A 21,954-nucleotide genomic window follows, 5' to 3' on the forward strand; every position below is an offset into this window, starting at 1 on the left:
ACAGATTTTGCAAGAACGCTATCATGAACAGATTTAGTGCTCTCTCCTGCTTGGGTCAGACTGCATTTCATGTTGTCATATCACAGATGTGGCAATAGAAGTATTTACAGACTCTGTCAACAAGTCCTGAACCAGTTCTCATGTAAACAGCGCTAATATTAGAAGCTCCATCCTACACTTCATTTCTTTTAAGGGGCAAAGGGCCTGCAGCCAGAACTCATTCTTGTCCGATTGACCTCTTCCATGCAGTTTTCTGGAGTTGTTATCGAATGGCCATTTCCCTTTACTGATCTTAAAGCAGTCCTACATCCAAAGGGCTTGATCTCCCCTGCCAGCTCACCCCTAGTTTGCCATCAGCATCCAAGAGCCACGCGTGGCGCGCAGGAGCAAAGGCAGCGGCATCACGGCAGCTTCGCCGTGGCAGGAAAACGACAGCTCGTGCTCCCTTCGTGTTCGAGATGGGAGAAGGAAGAGGGAACTCAACAAGTGCTCTTGCCTGCTCAAAGCCTGTTAGATTATTCCCTATACCCTCCACATTCACCTGTCCCTGGATTAAGACCTCACCTGCTCCACCTGACTTCACAGCTCCAGCGACCACCTCCGAGCCCGAGGTGGAGAAGTTACCGAAACACCTTAGGAGCAGGGCAAAACCCACCCTGCGTGCTTAACAACGGAGCGAGCCCCGGGAACGCCTGCCTTCCACAACCCCCCTCCGGTCCGGCACTGGCACGTCCCCCAGCCGGCGCATTACCTGGTGACCCGCCGCGGGCGCGGGCAGAGGCTGCTCGGAAGGATGGACCATGCCCGGCTGAAGCGGCGGAGGCTGGGGCACCGCCTGCGCGCCCGGCGTGGGATGGGGCGAGGGCGCTTCGCTCGGCATGATCTGCTGGAAGGCGGCCTGGTACATCTGCTGCTGGGGCAGCTGGGGCACCCCGTGGCGCGGCGGCAACGCTGGCACTCCCGGCGGAGCCACGGCAAGCAAGGGGATGGTGGCGGCCGACATGTTTGGCACTATTGTTTGGCAGGGCAAGACCAAAGAAGCCACGGTCGTGTGGGGAAGGTTGACTGCCTGCATGGGGAGGGCGGGGGAGTTGGGTGCCATGGGCAGAGCGGGGTTCATGGGGAGGCTGGGCAAAATCACGGCCGGAGCAAAGTACTGAGAAGGAGCGGGGATGGGGGGCACGTTTGCAGCAGGTATGTCAGAGAGGTTTGGAGGAAGGCTGTCAAGTCCTGCCAGAGGAGTAATTGCAGGAATGACAGGAAACTGAGGAATCTGAAAAAAATACAATATCACGTAAATCGCAAGCGCTTTCGCCGGTGGTACAAAGTAGTTTCATTTGCCATACAAGTACGTACAATTCACCTGTGCCATGATGATAATTATGTCTGTTTGTTAATCACTTCCATTCATTTCCTGAGGTTTATAATCGGTAATAACAACTGATTTATGCTTAAATCATTAGTAAAAGAGAAAAAAAAAATTCATTTCGGGGGGGATGTTTTCACATCTTAGAAGCTTAAAACTATTTCTAACGCTTGAAGCCTTCAAGCAACATACTAATTAAAAGCTGCTTTCGTTTCGAAACGAAAAGGAATCGGACCAGACAAAATGCAAAACTCTTTCATGCAAAATTCAGCAAGACAATTTAAAACCTTTGTCTTTAAACAGGCTGGCTGCGACCCAGGCAGCTATAAAAAGGGTTTTTACAATCAAAACCTGCCAGTGATGTAGCAGACCATAACCACCCCGTGGTCACGGAAGCAGCTTGCTTCTTCCCTTCAGATGGTGGTGGTTGTCACTAGCACACACCCCAGTAGCACCAACAAACCCTTCCAGGCCAAGGACTGGGGCTGTCCCCGCTACTGAAAACACAACGAGGGCTGAGAGCTGGGGGGGGGGCAGGTGGGCCATGGGGAAAAGTGGTGAAGTCAGGAGCTCTGAAACAGGAAAAAAAAAAAAAAAAAAAAAAAAAGGGCAACTTCTCATGCTCTTAAGCCTGGGATGGGGAAGAGTGTGCCATAGGGGAAGGTGCAAAAAAATAATAATAAATGCAGTTATTGCCATTTTCTAACTGCCATTAACTGGATTCTCTAGGCATGACACAGGATTACTCACAAAGGAGATTTTTGTGCTTCACCAAACAAAAACAAATAGTAAAGAAAAAGACAGGAATTAGGGAAAAAAAAAGCCATATTCTTACACACTAATTCAACGGGCATGCATTCCAAATAGCCCCACAAAATCCACAAATCACGTTCATTATTAGCCGGACCGAGCTCTGCTCCGCGGATGCACTCGCACGCGGTCTGCACGGGCGTTACCTGGGACGGGGCCACCGGCGGAAGCTGCGGCACGGCGGGGATCTGCAGGGGCTTCAGCGGCGTGCTGCTGGCCGCCACCTGGGAGGGCTGGGGCTGGTACTGGGGCAGCAGGTGGGCTGCGGGCTGGAGGGGGCAAACCGGTTGGCTGGCAAGCACCTGCTGCAGGGATGCTTGCTGGGACATGGGCTGCTGCTGGGAGAGAAAAGATGAGGATGGAAAGGTTATAGGCTGGATACGACGGAAGGACCTGTTCACTGGACACAGCCACCCCTTTCTCTCTCTACCTCGAGCTGCACAGTCAGAGCAGGACCGTCGCTCGGAGCAAGGACGGGGTACAGAAGAGAAGGGTGCTCCTAATTTAAATGCTGTACCAGAGTCTGTGTTTAAAACACATTTAAATGCAAGATACGTTACCTGAAAAGACAAGTTCTAACTGTCTTGGAAAGGTTATTTGTAATGACTCAGACTCTAAATCCCAGAGATGGTCCCACTTGGCCCTGTAAAATCCCCACCTACTAACTTCAAAGATTCCTGCTATGCAGATTACACCCAGCTAATCTTGGCATCCAAAAGCTGACTACATAATGTAGCAGGCTTTGAAATACACAACTCTTATTATCTGAGACATGAATAAAACACAGTAATTATAGTAAAAGCTAGATCCCAGTTATTTCTGAGATGCTGTAACAACAATGCTGCAGCCAAAAAAGCAGTTTTACCCTTCCAGGGAAAACAGTGCTCCACTGGCCTGCCAGGTTTTATATCGTAGAATATAAAAGGGGGGAAAGCAGCTGCATTATAGCTGCAAATAATCAGTAACAAACTTTCACATTTTCCATGCTACCTCCTTCTTCAGTTCCTCTAACGAATGCTGAAAGTACTTTCAAAAAAAAAAATAAAATCTTCTGTTTCAGAAGCATGGCACCGAGGGACCAAGTTGGCTCTGGATCGACCTACTTGAGACCACAGGATTGATTGCTTCACCCAGGCTCTGCAGCACATACCACCTACCACCATGCTCAATGGTCAAAAGGTAACTTTTGCCAAGTATGATAACCTTTCATCTTCACCATAGATCAGTACTGTAATATTTTGCTGTGCGCTTTTTTAGTGGCAAGATTCTTCAACCAGTTTTTAGGTGTTGATACAACAAAACTGTAGAAGTTGTATCAAGGAAGCAAGATGCCATCCACCCTTAAAGAGCTGAAATTCAACCATGACTGGGAAGTTTCCAATAAAAGAATGAGTGAATAAAAGAGTATTTGACAACTGGTATTGACTGTCTGGGGCCAAATGCACCGAATGCCATGAGCAACACTGGAGACAGCATTGACCAGCTGTGTGCAGCACCAGCTCAGCTCCCGCAGCGTTCATTAGTCCTGCCTCAGTATTCATCTTGCCACGTTAAAGAAAACACCAATGACATGGCTCTCTGTCACAGTTTCTGCCGCTCCAGGTTTTGGGAAAATAGGGGCATTCTCCCAGTGAAAATCCCAAACTCAAGGGAACACCAGCACCGATACGAACGAGCAGCTCCACAGGAGATGGCCCGGCACCGGGGATGGGACAGAGGAACCTAGCTGAGATAGAATCATAGAATGGTTTGGGTTGGAAAGGACCTCAAAGATCATCCAGTTCCAACCCCCCTGCCATGGGCAGGGACACCCTCCACTACACCAGGTTGCCCAAAGCCTCATCCAACCTGGCCTTGGACACTTCCAGGGATGGGGCAGCCACAGCTTCTCTGGGCAACCTGTGCCAGTGCCTCACCACCCTCAGAGGGAAGAATTTCTTCCTTAGATCTAATCTAAATCTCCCCTCTTTCAGTTTAAAGCCATTGCCCCTTGTCCTGTCACTACACGCCCTTGTAAAAAGCCCCTCTCCAGCTTTCCTGTAGCCCCTTCAGGTACTGGAAAGCTGCTAGAAGGTCTCCCTGGAGCCTTCTCTTCTCCAGGCTGAGCAGCCAAAGGCACGGCCGGGACCCCACTTGTCCCTCAGCACAAGCCCTGCACCGTGGGCAAAGCCCTGCCGGAGCCAGCCCGGCCGCAGCGGCGGCACAGTCCCAGGCACGACCCTCGCCAGCCCCGCAGCCAGCCCCCTGCCCCGGCATCGGCAGCCGGGTTCATCTGCAGCTCAGACAGGCTGCCCGCGGGCACCGGCACTGCCCGCGCTGACGCGGGCGGTTCGACCCGCCTCCGGCCGGGGGGGACGCGGCGTGAGGAGCGGAGAAATGGAGCTACGCAGCTTCCTCAAGCTCCCAGTTCAACTGGTGTTTTACAGAACGCCCGTGAATCGGGTGAGGCGGAGGGAGGGGAAAACATCCAAATGAATTACGCTGACTTTGCCTCACGATAGCCCTAACGTTATAAATGCACAGATATCCAAATTGGAAACAAAAAAAATAATGAGGAGATGCATCATTGATCCCATGTGTCTATTTATACAAGACCAAAACGTTTCGTTCTGTTAGGCCGATGAATTTTCTCCTATTTCCCATTCTCTGTCAACCTGCCCTCCCGTTCATTTACAAAAGGCTGTGGATCTCCACTGCTCCACGGCATCCACATGATGCCGTCATCATGCCCGGAGACCCTGGGAACACCAGACCTACTTCTGTCTCTGAGGCACACAGGTGCTCTGGGAAGTTCTGCTCAGAACTTTATCATTTTACCTATTCCTGTCATAATACTACTGTAAAAAGTCAGTCTCTTGTTCGGGCGTCCTGGCAAGATTAGAAAACAAAGCCAGACTAGTTATTAAATCCATTTACTATCACAGATAGAATTATTTCCAGAGACAGAAACACTGTGAGGAAAGGGCATGGGAAAGAAATTGAGTAAGTTGGGCAAATATCCTATTCCAAACCTGCATTTACTCATGGGGGAGAAGAAACACCAGAATTTGAACTGTTGGCATAAAGCTCCAGAGGCCACTAGAGAGGTCTGTGCAACTGGTGAGGTCCCCAATTTGCATCAGTGTAAGATTTTTGGCTGAGAGAACCATGAGAATATCCCTGTCCGTTAGAGAAAAACCTGATACATGACAAAACTTCACAGAAGCGTGTGTTTTTCGAGGAGACCAAATTACATCATTTCTATACTGATGCTTTTGGAAGAATAGGGCATGCTTAGAAAAAAGAAAAGGCAACCTATGAGATAAATGTTGATAACTAAAAAGGTCTGGAGAGGTATGACACATGCCAGTCAAAGTATACAGACATTCTCCAGCCCCATCAACAGTTTCTACCGAAGGAAGCCAAGCTTTTGGTAGGATCCCAAAACTGAGCCATGGATTACCACGTCGTATGGGTCCGTGGCCACATTCCGCACAGGCTGACACATCTCTGCCCCAGGATGCGACTGCAGCCTTCACAGCTGCTCGAGAGAGGTGCTTTGTACCTGCCTTTAAGGAACAGAGCTTTTGGGGGTGTTTGATAATTCCAACTGCACAAAGAATTACTATTTGGAGACAATTCAGAGAGACAGACTCTTCTCTTGGAAGATAAAGCTACTGGCTGGACACCTATACTGCACGATATTTAACATGTGCGCACAACTCAAAAAGCAGCATGGCTGAGGATTCAAAGGCAACTGACACCAGACAACAGACTCTCCTTCAAAGCTCTGAGAAAGAAGGTACCAAATAATAACACAAAATTAATCAAAAACTATTTGATTTTTAAGGACCAAGATAGTGCACTGATTTCAGTGCAAGGCTTCAAGCTGATGCTGTTAAGCCACAATGGAAGAGAAGTCATAGACTACACCAAGCCAACCCAAGGCATCTCACTCTGCTCTCATGAGACCCCTCTGCAGTGCTGCATTCAGCTCTGGGTCTCCAAATAAGAAGGACATGGAGCTGTTGGAGCAGGTCCAGAGGAGGCCACAAAGATGATCTGAGGGCTGGAGCACCTCTCCTATGAAGACAAGTTGAAGGAGCTGGGGTCGTTCAGCCTGAAGAAGAGAAGGCAGCCTTCTAGCAGCCTTCCGATACCTAAAGGGGCTACAAGAAAGCTGGAGACGGACTTTGGACAAGGGCATATAGTGATAGGACAAGGGGAAATGGATTTAAACTGAAAGAGGGCAGATTTAGATTAGGTAGAAGGAAGAAATTCTTCCCTCTGAGGGTGGTGAGGCATCAGAACAGGTTGCCCAGAGAAGCTGTGGCTGCCCCATCCACAAGTGTTCAAGGCCAGGCTGGATGAGGCTTTGGGCAACCTGGTGTAGTGGAGGGTGTCCCTGCCCATGGCAGGGGGGTTGGAACTGGATGATCTTTAAGGTCCCTTCCAACCCAAACCATTCTGTGATTTTATGATTGTCCTCAAAGCCTGTTGCTCTTCTGTCCTTTAAACCCAACGTCCTTTGTCCCATCCCCAAGTCTCTCAAGTGGCACCTTGATAGTTTCCAACACCTCAAACTTGCTACAGGTACGGGTTGGAGTAGAGCATGGGTAAGGAACTGGACAGGAAAAGTGCTGCTGTTCGGCAGCAGCCAAACTCACCTGCTGGCTGCCCAGCACCGGCGGCGGCTGCCCCAGCTGCATGGAGGCGACGGTGGTGGGCTGGACGACGGGGAACGGCATCGCTGGCTCCTGGTAGTGCTGGGGCAGCTGGGAGACCACTGTGGGCGCAGGCTGAACAGCGGGGAGGCCAGGCTGCAGGAGAGAGCACGGCTTTAGGGAAGAGTCATCCATTAAGAGTGTCTTCACCAAGAATATAATTGCAAGGGAACTGTCTACCAGGTACTCTGTTCAAAACAGAGGGGGCAAAAAATGAAAAATTATCTGCAAGGAAAAGAAATTTACTTAATCTAAACACGTGGGAAAAGTTGGCAAATTCCAAATAAGACAACCAAACAGCATTGCATTTCTTTCTGGAAGCAAGCACACAGACCAGTCAAACCACTGAAAGCACAGACATGGTGAGAATATACCAACAGCAACAACAAGCTGTTAGCTGGGTGAAACAGAATTTATCTTCGCGAATTTTATAATGTCACAAAGAATTTTCATCCTCCAAAAAAGCAGGTAATTTACTTGATGCCAAGAAAATGAATAGAGAAATGAGAAATAAATCAGAACCACAGTGGAACTAAAAAAAAAAAAAAAAAAAAATCAGAAATTCAGCAACAACAGCAAATTGTACCAACAGCAGATCTCTAAATCTTGAGCTCAAACAAAGCAGGTAATTAAAAATAAATAGTATGTCAGAATGAGGCTTATAAGCCTAAAAAAACCCTACTACAGCTCCAGCTATGTGCTTGCTATCTTGGTAAATCAACTCCCAGATGACTGGGAGAGAGACTTTTGTTTCCTGTTTGTTGAGATGTTCAAACCTTGGAACTTTTTACCCAGGTTATCGCAGGAAGAGAAGAAATATAGAAACCCCATCAGAAAATAAAAGGCTATTCGGAATATTTTGCTCGTGAATAAAGGTTATTATCTCGCCAAACCCTCAATCACGAAAAAAGCCATGTATTTGGGTTAAAATTATTGAAACCTGTGAATGGAAAGAGCAAGTCTGCTGTAGAAGAGCCTGCTGCCCAGTTAGATATAACAAAAACAAAAAAGTCTGCTCGAGATGTGCCTTTGGAGTGCTGTATTTAGAATTGTAAAGGCAGTGCTTCAGGTGAAGAAGAAACGAGGAAGGATGCATCCTGGGAGACGTACGCACATAGGAAAGGTGTTTCCGCCCTGGAGGGAGCTGGCTACAGATGCTAAGGGTCAATTTTTTTCCTTCAGGTAAATGGAGTCATGTTTCAATGCATTCACAAAGGAAAGTTCCTAATTTCTTGCAAGTAGTTTGGAAAACATAAGGTAAAACCAGGGAAAAAGATGCACTTCCCAAGTACGTTGGGTAAATCTGGATCAAGCAGGAAAAAAACAATTGGTCCTGGATTTTTTTTTTTTTCTTCTCTTAAGTCAAAAAGGATGAAACAAACAAAATAACCTACCACATCACTACTATCATTTTTACAAGGTGTGGTGCTTCCACTGCTCGGGGTGGCTGCAGCCACCAGCTTGCCCTCCGCCAGCGGTGTTTTGCCAGCACAGACCTTCCAAGAGGGTCGGGACCATCCAGGCACGCTGGCTTCTCCACCATCGCAGGATTCAGAAGGCAGAACGTCTTCTGTAACTCCTGCAGAGCTCGCGGGAGAAGGGCTGGTCTTCTGGCTAATTATGTATTGTAAAGACTCGTGTAACAGAGGCAGGTCCAAACTTCTGCCCCACAGCCTGCTGATGTGTGGGAGAGGTTGAGACGCCGAGCGTTCCGGGAGGTGGCTACCTGGGGAGCGAGCGTTTTCAACGGGCATCAAGACTTCTGACGTGATTTGATCTTGGCCAGGCTGACATAAACAGGCTAGGCACGCCTGACGAGGCTGTTGAGGAACCACCATCAGCTCCGTCGGGCGTGCAGAGGTCCCCAACGCCACCAGAGACGACGCACCCGCTGCCTCTTCTCTCACCTGCCGATATGTGGTTTCCTCTCCCGGTCCTTGGGGAAGGGACGTTGCAATTGTAGGCAAAGTCACGACAGGGTCACTGTGGCGGCGAAGAGCCGCACAAGCACTGCCGGCCGCGCGTGATGGGTGCAGGCTGGAACCGGAACACGGGGCTGCCACCACTTCTGAAGGACACAACGCGCTCGTGTCGTGCCTCTCACTGAAAGCACCTGAAGATTTATATTCACTTGCATGTGTTTGTTCTTGCACCAGTAGTTCCATTAATTGCTTTTGGTCAAGGTCACAACAACACGAAAACGGGAGCAAGCGTGAACGTCTGACTGGGCTAGCAGTGCCAGATTTTGGAGCCTCGGCAACGGACGTGCGTCGCCACCTCTGTGCGAGACCGAATCCAAACTCGGAGCCAGAAAGGCAGCGACGGGATGCACGACCTTTGTCACAACTGGAAGAAACATCAGGCCCAAGAGGCTCTTGAACAACCGAAGGAACAATAACGTGTGGCTATATTGACAGTGGGAAAAAACCAAACAAGACCGTTCTCAAACACGTCAATGAGTTCAAAACTAACAACTGCAAAGCTACTAACGGAGTTGAATGACAACAGATTGATAAGAAGCTTTTTTACTGAAAGTGAAGCATTTCTTCAGAACGGCAAAGCTAGCTAGCCAGACACCATCTACTAAGGGCACGTTTCAGACCAACCCGAAACGCATCGCTAAGCAAGTCACCATCGGCAGAGCTGCGTGAGGAATACACGAAGGAAGCCCTGGAACCCACACCTTCTGAAAACAAGAGTATAAATGAGCCATCAAGCATTATCTAGGACACACAACGATTTTGAAAAGCTTTAGACTTACTCCTGAGGGCTGCTGGTAGTGCCCCAGCTGCTGAAGGCCATGGGGCACAGCCTGGCTCTCGCTCAGGGGTGGGCTATACACGCGTTGGATAGCAGGAGGTACGGGATCAGGCAGAGATGAGTAGATGACACTTTGCTGGCTGCTTTGGGAGTCTGAATAAACAGTGGACCCCTGGCCACTGTCGAATGTGCTGTCAGCTGAAAGAATAATATTTTTCATTAAAAGCTCAACAACTCCAAACGTTCAAGTAATGATTTTTAGAGCAAGGTCAACACTGGTTTACGTAATTAGCATTTTTACTACCCTAGCCCTTTCTGTTATATAAATAAATTATACAACACAAATGTTATTTTCTACAAAAGGCACATACTGCTTTCTCTTAAGCCAAAAGCCATCCCCATGGATTTCTGTGCGCGACGATATTTTAGGCACATTGATATTTCCTTTAAAGGGCATAAGGTTGACATTAAGAATTGCAGACGTTTATAGATTTTGTAGGATGAAAGGAAAGAAAACCCCAATTGTAATGTTCACAGCACATCACGGAGGCTTTTAGAGTTAGATCTCCCAGGGAGGCGCTGACTTTAAGACCCCTTTTTATTAGCAGCACTGAAAATCACAAAACTATTTATACTGTATGCTTGAATAGTTCAGCAAATCATACCTGACTTGAGTATATAGCAATACTTCAAGACAACGGACAACAAAATAATTTGCAGGCTTGCAGTGATTTAGGAGCACCATTGAGAGCTCTGCCAGAGTGTCTGCCCAGTCAACCCGCAGAATTGCACAGCTATGGGTACTGGGCAATGGCATCTTTTCTCACAGGGAAATAAATCTGTTAACTGTACCATTGAGTATTACCGATTTAAAAATGTCTTTTCATGACTTTTGAAGCCTATAAAGTACAGATGCCCAGTTCTTCTTGAGCATAAGCTACTGTTTTTGTCATTGGAGAAATGAAATGAGACAATGAAGACTGTAGCTCTAAGTATCCAAAAGACAAATAGCTTGTAACAGAGATTTAAAACTCAAAACTGAAAGAAAACTGTAACACGGTTACAAAAAAATGGCTTAAATTACAGCTAAGTTTAAATACTATTTCTTTTTCCAGCACTCTCCATCTTCCTTTTTTTCCTGTATTCCAAATAAGGTTTCACTTATTTGGCTTCTAGATAACAAATTATTTTTTAATAGCACCAGAGATTACATTTCTCCTCAGCACTCACAAACTGTTCTCCCAACTGTTTTTTTGAAAAATTGAACTCCCCTCTATATTTATTCAGCTCATTTCTGAAGAGAGTCAACATGGCCCAACTCTAAGAAGGCTGGAATTTCTGCCACATATACACTTCCATTTTATTACAAACAATTATTTAAGACCTCAAGGGGAAAGAAAAAAAGAAAAAAAAAGAGTATGATGGCAGAGTACTAAAGTAAAAGCTATGAGCTAGTCTCAGATTTTTATGGAACAACACGCATTACAGACATTAAGTTATTAGTTTACATTTTTACATTTGACCTCAGGTTATTACATTAATTGGTAGAATAGTAATTTATAGAGGTCTTAGGTCTAACATCACTAAGAAAATGTTCAAAGACATCCAATAGTGAATTGTTAAATAATACCAAGTATCGGTTAAAAGTCGAGGAGTAGGAAAAAACAGAAACCCTCCCGTTTATTTATAAAATTCTGCCAACTCATGTCCAACAGAACCATGGGAAGCACAGGCAGCCTCATCGTACCATTGGAAACAAAGAGAGGCCTAATTACAGCGTTTCTCAAAGGAATTAGATAACATGAAATAAGTATGTGATCCAAAAAATCAAGTGAGATCAATTTAGCTTCAGAAAAAAAAAGCTTTGTAAATACTGCAATATACTGGCTGCTCTGCAAATACAGCTATTTCTTATTATCTGGTAAAGATTTGTTTTCTTGTAGAGGCATGCTTGGTTATTTTAGTACTCAAAGTAGACCTGTGTATAGCAATTTATACAATACCTGAATTAAAGCAGCAGCTGTCTCTTTGCTAAAGATAATGCATCTTTAATTTAAATATGTTTACATAAAAGTCCAGAACAGTAAAACAGAAATGTTATGATAATAGTTTAGTATCAAAGTACGTACATCAGATTTTATCAGAAAAAATGGCTAGGAAAAAAAAAACTCTCATAAAATTTCAACTCTTCCAGGCTAAAAATATCTGGCAACATTTCCTTCAAGACTTTTTAAAAATATAAATAGATTTAGTTCAATACCAGAGCTTGACTCGGTAACAAAGGTTGGTTTTAGGGGACGGAGACAGGGACACGTCCCTTTAGGGCAATAAAAGCACTACTTTCTCACGCCTTGCTGTTTGCCGGGGATGTCTGACGCTCAGAAATAAAACGAGGAAACAACAAGCTGTGCAAGTAAAGCCAGGCAGTTTCTTATTGAGAAACAGACCAAAATCAGTGCTTGGAATTAAACCAGGAGATGTAAAGCCACCTGTCTGGAAATAGCCCAGCGATCACTCTTGAATCAGCCCCCAACCAAACGTAAAGAGTTGGCAGATCATTGGCTTGTAGCTACCTGGGCCTGGAGGAAGGAGAGCGGCCACCTCACCTGACCTGCCATAACAAAGACCAAACCAGCCCCGTGCTTCAAGGCCACGAGCTCAGGACGAAACAGAGCCTGGAGGAACAGGGAGAGCACCAGCAGCATGACCCCAGGACTCCAATAATAACTACAGCATCAACCCACAACGTCTGGTGCTCCCATCACACGTGAACAAACCACAGTTAATATTTCCCACAAAACAGGGACATCTTAAAAAACATCACGTAACAGAGAGGTTTCTTTTCTCCTGCTGTAGACCTTTGCACAGCTTCACAGAAACCTTCATGCAAGCCATCAAGAGTAACACGCAAAACACAAGAGACTGCAGCGCTTTGGTTTCAGCAAGGTCTGCTTTGGAACAAACCTCTCCACATTGCCAACATCATTTGAACAAGCCACCAGTTGCTCTGACCAGTTTGGTGCCAGTTCAACTTCTGCAGGCTCTGAAACCGTGTTTTGCACAAACTCAGTGTTGATCCCACCACCTGGCACAGAAAATACGTATTTTTTTCTGTCTAGCAGCACATCTCCTTGCTTTTCCATTTACAAAGAGATTGTCTTTCCTGCATTGATTGCTACCGAAGGAGGAGCTATCTCTATATCATCTAGTTTTCTTGAAGCATCTTTTCTTTCAAAATTGTTGTGCATCTGTCCGAGACACTCGTGTTGTTTGAGCTACTGTGCAAAAACACGTGCAGCAGCTCATCTCGCCACTGAGCTCAGATTATTGCTGGTTTCTACCCTTGGACGTTCCTCGCCGCGCGCACAAAACCAACGCCAGACTTACATGCAACGGACGTGGCGCTGGTGGGCAGGTTTTGCTGGAAGGGATGCTGGTCTGCCTCGGGCTCCTCTGACTCCGACAGGACATGGTGACCGGTGTGAGAAAGGTAGGTGACCTGGACCTGCTGCGCATGCGGCGTCTTCAACTTCTCCAGACATTCAGAGTCCCGACGTTCCTCCGACTGCATCCTAGGCCAAATCCTCTCTCTCCTCCATAGTATTAACGCTACTCTGTCCCGTATTGACTTTGCGACTATCTTGAGATCATTTTCATGAAAAAATCCAGAGTCAATCTACAGAGGAGGCACAAACTTAGCAAGATTATGTGCACACGGATGTGCGTGCACACACGCGCACACACACGTATTACTCAAATCTCTTCCTAACAGAAAACACCAGTTTGAAACAACATGAACAATATTTATATCTGAACAGGAACTGAAGAGTTTAATGGTTTGGGGTTTTTTTTGAATAAAACTTCTATCCCTAATGCATTTTAAAACAACAATATGTCATCTGTAATGGAGAAGAGAAGGCTCCAGGGAGACCTTCTAGCAGCCTTCCAATACTTAAAGGGGCTACAAGAAAGCTGGAGAGGGACTTTTGACAAGGGTGTGTAGTGATAGGACAAGGGGCAATGGCTTTAAACTGAAAGAGGGGAGATTTAGGTTAGCTAAGGGAAGAAATTCTTCCATCTGAGGGTGGTGAGGCACTAGAACAGGTTGTCCAGTGAAGTTGTGGCTGCCCCATCCCTGGAAGTGTTCAAGGCCAGGTTGGATGAGGCTTTGGGCAACCTGGTGTAGTGGAGGGTGTCCCTGCCCATGGCAGGGGGGTTGGAACTGGATGGTCTTTAAGGTCCCTTCCAACCCAAACCATTCTATGATTCTGTAATTTCTAAGACACAAATATGTATTGAGCCAATTTATTCACCAGTTAACATCCATTGAGAAGAGGAGAGCAACTTTAACTACAGATGGCTTCTGTTTTTTTTTGTGGGGGGAAAACTAAGAGAATAGTCAAAAGAGGAAGAAAAACATATTTGAAAAATGCTCTTTGAACAATGCAACTGGAGTAGATCATACTGTCCCTAACTCAGAACTTATTGCCTTAAACTTTCCAGTACACAGTTTCCCAAATTGCTGTGCTTGATATCACAGCAAGTCACAAAGGAAAAGATGTTAACAGAATTTTGTCTCAATTAACTTCTCTGAAATGGCAAAGTCATCATTGATGGACTTTTATAAAGAAAAAAATCTATCACTGAGTCAAACATGGACTGTTCACATTTGACTGAGAAGAGGACCAGGCTTTCTCAAAACTCAGCTGCTCGACCGATAAAATGGAAATTCGTCTTTATGCTATTTGTTTGCATAATCTCCTACGGCGTAGAGTAGGAATTTTAGTTTAATAATGACCTACCAGAGATTTGTCTGCTCTCCCTACATTCTTAACATGCATATTCTACAGATTTGGAAGCACTTATATACATGCAAGGAATGTAGAGGTTTTCGCTCGTTGCTCTTGCTCAAACATGAGACAGTTTTACAGTTTAGATTTTCACTGTTTAAAATCAGTAGGTGTGAGGTAGCTTAAAATACAGCTGCAGATGGATAACAGTATTTTCCACTGCCTGTGCCCTTGGACCTTGCTAACATTCCTGAACCGATGATCCAGCAAACGCTAACAACAGAAGGGAGCTACCCAAGAGAATCACAGAATCATAGAATGGTTAGGGCTGGAAGGGACCTTCAAAGGTCATCTAGTCCAACCCCCCTGCAAGAAACAGGGATATCTCCAACGAGATCAGGTTGCTCAGGGCCTCGTCCAACCTGGCCTTGAACGTCTCCAGGGATGGAGCATCCACCACCTCTCTGGGCAACCTGTGCCAGTGTTCTACAACGCTCATGGTAAAAAATTTTTTCCTAATATCCAACCTGAACCTACCTCCCTCTGTTTTAAAACCATTACCCCTTGTCCTATCACAACTGGCCCTCCTGAACAGCCTCTCCCCATCTTTCTTGTAGGCCCCCTTGAGGTACTGGAAGACCGCTATAAGGTCACCCCGGAGCCTCCTCTTCTCCAGGCTGAACAGCCCCAACTCTTTCAGCCTGTCCTCATAGGAAAGGTGCTCCAGTCCTCTTATCATCTTCGTGGCCCTCCTCTGGACCCTCTCCAACTGGTCCATGTCCTTCTTATGTTGGGGGCTCCAGAACTGGACACAGTACTCCAGGTGAGGTCTCACGAGGAACCACCATGCAGGTCCAGAGAACCTTGCGTGGTATTAACTAACATGCCCAGTAGATTCTCCATGACAAAGCTGAACGGGAAGGCACTGAAAAACCTGCCACATGAACAATTTTTCTAAAACAATTCTTATTCTTACATCTCTATATAGAGAATGGTTGACGTTTAACGAAGACGTGCTATTTTACACTACACTTTGGTTGTGAAAGGTAAATTCAGGTTTCAGACCCACCAGAACATTTCACGTTCCTTTTGCCCACATCGTTTGGACAGGCTGGAACGCCTGACTACCGAAAAACCCATCAACTATCATAAATAATTCCCCGTACTCAAAAGGTCTCCTGCATTCTTCTCTCCCACATCACGTAAAGCAACACAAATTGATGAAAGCACATGGCTTTGGTGTTCCACCACTCATAAGGGCTAGAAAAAGACACGAAGGGATAAACATCCCCCTTTGCCCGCACCCACAACAGCCTCAAGTTTGAAAACATTTCATATGCAGCCACTAAGGTAACTGTTAACGTAACAGTAAAACACAGGTTTTAAATATTTTTTGGGAAAGGGTATAGTACCACAGTAGTTTGGGAGTGATTCTTTTAAATATTCTTTTTACAAGAATTATTTCCTCTTCCTCCCATCACAACTATGGGCCAAGCAACCCACAGAACTTCAACATTCCTAACATTTCCAGAAATATTTAAATGCAAAATATAATGGCAAATAACTATACCAGGGCAAATTTTAAATTAAATGAGTTCTGTAACAATACGTTGCTCGAAAAACATTGAACCTACTGCAAACCAACAACAGAGAAGCCCAAATTTTGTGGAAGAAATTCAGAGTACGTGGCGATGTGTCCAAGCACACTAAGGCCACGTTACCAAACCGAGTGCCTCCTAAGCAGAACAGGAGTGGTGATGACAACATCATTAAATGGGATCCCTTGGGATTTAGATTATAATAGGAACGTTTCTGCAGGCACAAAAAATTGGACCCTTGACTCAGTGCTTACTGATTCTATGTCTCCATGACATTAGAAAAACTAAACAAGTGCAGTAAAGACATCTTTAAAATACAAACTCAAGGACTATATAGTGAGGCTGGAACACAAGATAAGTTTTTCCTAACAAAACCCTGCAAGTTATGAAGACACCAATTTAAATTCACCAAGTTAAACCCATCTATTAAAAAATTCAAAGCTTATTCCTAACTCTGTGCAGTGGGCTTGAATCTAGTCTCCTATTTCTGTCTAGTGATTAAGAGTGGCTGAGCACGGACTTTCCTCACCTACACTCGTCCTAAGTAACACCGACAGAAAAGACAGAAGAATGTTTTGAACAATTCAGTGCAGAATATTTTGCGACTGACCTTGTGAACTCTTCTAATTTATTTCAAGCCGGTGTCTGAAACTAAACCGATTCCAAACAAATGTAAAGACATTCAACAGCTAACAGAAATTGGCAAAAGAGTTTTCAAAATATAAAAGCAGAAGACGTCTCTGTGGTCCCCCTAAGCTATTTGAAATGTCGTTTCATGCATCTGTTTTCATACTTGGTAAACAATATTTTTCAGCTGTTAGTGTTTCCCCGTTTACCCCTTTCTTGCAGCATTCATTCTAAAATCAATGCAAACTGCTCAAACTAGGCACTTGGAATGGTTTAAGTGGAAGTTACTTTACCAGACTTGTTCCTGCTGTCCTTTGAGATTTATGCACTACTTTATATATACACATTTTTGTCAGGAGAAGTTTATTTTACCATTTCTTGTGCAACATCATCAGGAGTTTCCTTCTCCAGATCAAAAGTAAACTCAATGGCTCCATTATCTTTGGGTTTTCCTTTCAGTTTCTTAGGATCTTCTACCCAGAGTCTTAAGGCAATAGAGGATTTCCTACCATGGTCTTCTTCTGCAAGTTCCACTCTTACCCCAGTATCTTCAGCAAAAAAGGCATGGCTTAATAAATCTTTAATTTCATATCTGCAATAGATAAAAAGAATATTCAAATACTGCAAGTCTTAAGCAATTTCAAAGAGGTTTATGACAAGAAAATGCTGTTAAAGGCAAAACCATTACCATTACCATGGATGGTGTTCATCCATAACAAATCTTTCTTCTTAGCAAAAAGGCGTAGTATTTCCAGGGTTACTGTAGACTCCCAAAAAAATGACGTTTCCTATTTTATAAAGCTTCAGCAATATTCATACACCACAAGCATGTACAGAGACACAGATGATAGCTTTGCTCAACTTTTCTTGAGTAAACTAAAGAGGTTCCCTCTAGGTAGTCAGTTAAGGTCCCTAAAAACCGTATTTGTGAAACTTATGAAATACTTAACAGTAGATGCACTCATCTAGGAGAGGCCAGTATATCGGGTTTTAAAAGTCAAGTTGGAAACAAAGCACAATTTCTCTCCATATCCAGAGGCGAATGAGTCAATGGAATCTACTACAACAGCTTGTGGTCAATCAACCATGTCGCGTTCGTGGTGGACCTTCGCCACACTCGATGCTCCACGCAGAACCTCCTGAGGGAGGTTCTACAGACAGCTATGGCAGAACATGCTAGAACACGCTAGCTCACGTGTCCACAACGGTGCCTTCTGACCTTATTCTTTGAAGCTGAGAGGTTGAGAGACACATCAACAGCACTTATTCTATTATCCTGACGTTATGTGGCAGGAAAGCAGGCATTTACATTTGTATTTCCATTCTGCGTGTTCTCCTGCACAAGGGAGACCCAGAGGCCAGAACAAAAATATCTACAGACAGCTTTGAAATCTCTTAATGCACATTATTTAATACAAAGCTTGATTACTTGAAACACACCTTTCTTCTTTATTTTTGCAAATGCACTCTCCAATTATCTCCTTAATTTCAGGATCAGTAACTTTCTCAAAACTTGCTGGCTTTATACCCTAAAAGGATAGAGAAAAACAATTTAGTTTGAAAAAGGATTACATTATATCTCTTAAGGACATTTTTTTAATACATTTTAAAGTCAACTCAACCCTTGGAGTAACTAATACTTTAAAGTTGTTAGTCTTAATTTAGAACTGAATCGAAGATTTAGGGCTCCTATGTTTCTGAGTACCATTGCACTTCAAAAGAAGCAGGCTAGTTTGTCTCAAACTCAGCCATACACAGAGCAAATCTCTCCTTTCCTTTACTAACCTTTGCAAACCTCATCCTTCTACCCTGGGGACTCTGAAGTCAATATTCAAGAAACAGCCAATTTTAAATCATCAAAATAACTCTTTTCTGAAGTTATCCCTTTCATGCATTTTGCCTTGACTCTCGAAACATTAAATGAATAAAGACAAATAATCAGGTTTTTTTTTTCAGTCAGTTTCAATAATGAGTCAATAATACCTCAGAAGACTCGCACGATATTCCATATTCCTGTTTCACACAAATCCTTTGCTTTTCTGTGTCTTCACTCTCCCACACCTCCATCCTCCCCAAAAAAGCCCCAAATGAACCCCCAAACCAAGCAGGGGAGCAGGAGATACAAGCCCAACAGCTCTATGTTGCTCTTGCACTTCCCCAGCGCATTGCTCGAACCTTATTGGCACCGAGTGGCAGAGCAGGTGTAACTTATAACAAGTTAAATTTCTGTTAAATGTGAACGTTTTTGCTGGGAATAGCATTCGGTTCGAGATTTGGAACAGCTAACTTGTGAGCGTGGCCTTTCAAGGAAAAAACCCAACTGTTTATTTTAGAGGAAAACTGAGAGCAGCAGAGCCCGCGCTTCCCCGCACCAGGAGCTCTGATCAATGGAGGTGCAACAGGAATAGTTTGCATTTCTTTTGGGTCAGGTGGGGTTGTTTTAAGAAGATGGAGAGGATTTAAAAGAAACACACACACTTCTAGAGCAGCCATAGGTCATCTCTCCCAATTTTCTAGCATTTCAGGACCGAGATCTCAACTCAGCAAGATCCTCCTCAAGGTATATGGGTCCTTCATTGAAATAACATATCTCACCAACAGAAAGAGAGACTGGAGGAGGAGGACTATGCCAGCTCTCAGGCTAAATAACCGTTTCTATATTATGTCATTTTTCTGTACATGTCATCAAAACACACTAGAGCAACAATTACCGGGAACCCCCGCGCAGCCAAGGCACGCGTGCAGCTGTGCATTTTCAAAGCCTGGGCTGACAATTTCTTCTGATGCCAGGTTGCAGATAGGGAGGAAGGGATGTTCCGGGAGGAAGATCCATTTCCAGCGAGGCCACCCTACCGTGCTCCTTGTCAAACGGCGTAGGAGCAACTAACAGACACCCAACATCTGTAACGCTGGCAACTCATTCCCATTCAGTTCGAGAGAAGATTTCCTGTGAATGCTTTTCATGTATATATTCGGCTACAGATGATGAGAGCAGCACCACGAGAAGTTATCTTTTTTATTTGTGATGTTCAGCTTAAATCACTAAAAAACTGATCTAGTGGAAGATGTCCCAGCCCATGGCAGGGGGTTGCTACTAGATGATCTTTAAGATCCCCTCCAACCCAAACCATTCTGTGATTCCATTTTAAAAGCATGTAACATCTCTGCCTACTAAAACAAGATGTATATGGATGAAAACTTGACAAAATTAATTTGGGAACAGATTCTGCAGTTAGACCCTATTACTTAAGGACCCAAGTATTTCCAATGAAGTTGATAGGCAGAATAAAAAGGAAACATTACTTCCTTTATCTAAAAAAACCCAGCATTTGATTAAGCACATAAGTGAATGGGACTTGGACATTAAACTCCATTCAAATCCTTTTAAAGTTTCACCCTGAAAGAAGAGTAAATAATGGATCATGCAGCGGCAGATAAGGAGGCCTTAAGTGGGGATTTTTGGCTCACCTGACACTGCCTTGGATGAAAAAAAAAAAGAAAATATGTATTGCAGAAAGTGTCTGCAAGTACTTCACCGAATTTAGTCTTGAATAAATTTTATGGATGAATTTCAATAAGGGCTGGCACCTCTCCGAGAATTTTTGAATATTCCAGCATCAGATTATACTTCTACCCTCTATTAACATTCTGTTGCCATTCGTGTCTCAGATTTGACTATAAACTTAGATTTGTTCATTTATTTCAGGTCATCCACTCCATTTCCGTCTTAAAACTCGAGTGAAATATGTAATCCATAGATTTTGGAAATAAAAATAACGGAATAGTCATACAAAGACTCAGCTTCCCCATTTTGCCAAGGCAGAGAGCTGCTGAGATCCAAAAAAACCATTCTTGTGGGAACAAAACAAAATAATCCGTACACGCGGCCGGCTGGCTGTGACCCACTAAAAAGAATTATTCGCTTAAGCAAACCTAAATCTTACTTACGAGATGAGGGTTCGAATTTTGTGTATTAGAAAAATGTCAAAATGGAAGGGGGTGTCTAGCCTTACCAAAGCCCAAAACAAGCAAAACCACACCACAGTGTGTCAAGAGTGTTTCTGGAGAGAGCTCCAATACCTGAATTAGAAATGAAAGGAAAGAAAGAAGTACCAAAAGAGAGTTTTAGCATGAATTCTCTACGCCCTAATACGCCCTAAAGCTACAGGAGCTCATTGTGCTCTCAGATGGGGAGGAGTTTGACGAAATCTTTGGTAATTCACACTGGAAAGCAACAGGACAAAAATCTCTACGTTTTCGAAAGCTCCAGTTTGCTACAGGAAACCATTGATTTCCATCTTAGGGACACCTCTCAGGAAGAATGAGTATTAAAGACCATCATCTGCTACACATTCATGTTTACGGAAAAATATCCCACAAACATGCATTGGTATAAATTTAACTGTGGGGAAAAAACGAAACAAAAAACCCAACAAAGCAGTAGAAGCAACTTTAACCATACTACCTGAAGAGCTTTCAACTACCTAGAGGAAGACATTGCTCACATAACTACGCTCTCAAGTGAACCTGCTAATTGCTTTTTATAATTGCAGAGCCCTTCTCGGGTGTCTTAACACAACCTGAACATACGAGAGACACAAATAGCATAAGGCACATCACAGTATCTCTCAATTTAATTTTCTTCTCCAGAATTCACAAACGGTCTTCAGTTACATGGTTCCACTGAACTTTGACATGACTGGGATGGAGCAGGGCAGGTCATGTTGGGCACCTAGAAATTAGGTGTGCCTGAAAACGGTCCTTTTGACAGATCCCAGGTGACTGACCCCAATTTTTGACCTTATAAAACTGCTTCCACACAAAAAAATAGCAACCCCTCCAAACATCATTTTACTTCTAACGTCTTTTGAAAGAGCACTGACTCCTCTCCGATCATCTATTGTATTAACCTACTGAACAGTTCAGCTATGAATAGATGACTAAAACAAACAAGGACAAAACATGCCCAGTGAAGTACTGAACCGAACTGCTTTGCCAAAGTGTTTCCTCAATGCCCATATGCTATAGTATGCTCTTGCTCCTCACTCTTCATTAAAATCTCCAAGGATGTCTCATTTGTAATGCCGCGAGCCCTCCCCACAGCACTGTGCCCTGATGCCTACCAGCCCCCTGACAACGAAGGGGGTTATGTGAAAGGCAGGTTCCTCTTTGCAATCAAAGGACTCATTCATTTATACAAGAGCCACCTGTCTTTCCTGAGCGTTCCCAAGGAAATATGGCACCAAAATTCAAAATATATTAGCTCAGGAATTATCCATGGCAGTTTGAGAACTGTACAG

The 21,954-nt window shown here is 44.4% G+C and overlaps 1 protein-coding gene across 2 annotated transcripts in view; it reads right to left on the reverse strand.

Moving 5' to 3' along the window:
- Window positions 1-21,954, reverse strand: part of LOC147528024 (serine/threonine-protein kinase WNK2-like) — a 121,119-nt gene that overhangs the window by 44,728 nt on the left and 54,437 nt on the right. The window contains exons 5-11 of one of the 2 annotated variants that reach the window (XM_086619203.1): window positions 18,095-18,183; window positions 17,027-17,246; window positions 13,027-13,315; window positions 9,641-9,837; window positions 6,823-6,993; window positions 2,323-2,514; window positions 752-1,273 (exon numbers count right to left, since the gene is read on the reverse strand). In XM_086619203.1, the coding sequence (XP_086475329.1) occupies window positions 752-1,273; window positions 2,323-2,514; window positions 6,823-6,993; window positions 9,641-9,837; window positions 13,027-13,315; window positions 17,027-17,246; window positions 18,095-18,183 (1,680 nt within the window). The remainder of the gene's footprint in view (window positions 1-751; window positions 1,274-2,322; window positions 2,515-6,822; window positions 6,994-9,640; window positions 9,838-13,026; window positions 13,316-17,026; window positions 17,247-18,094; window positions 18,184-21,954) is intronic. The other variant, XM_086619202.1, reaches the window with a different exon arrangement.

The sequence above is a fragment of the Tauraco erythrolophus genome, chromosome 12, assembly GCF_009769465.1.
Source record: "Tauraco erythrolophus isolate bTauEry1 chromosome 12, bTauEry1.pri, whole genome shotgun sequence".
Lineage (NCBI taxonomy): Eukaryota > Metazoa > Chordata > Aves > Musophagiformes > Musophagidae > Tauraco > Tauraco erythrolophus.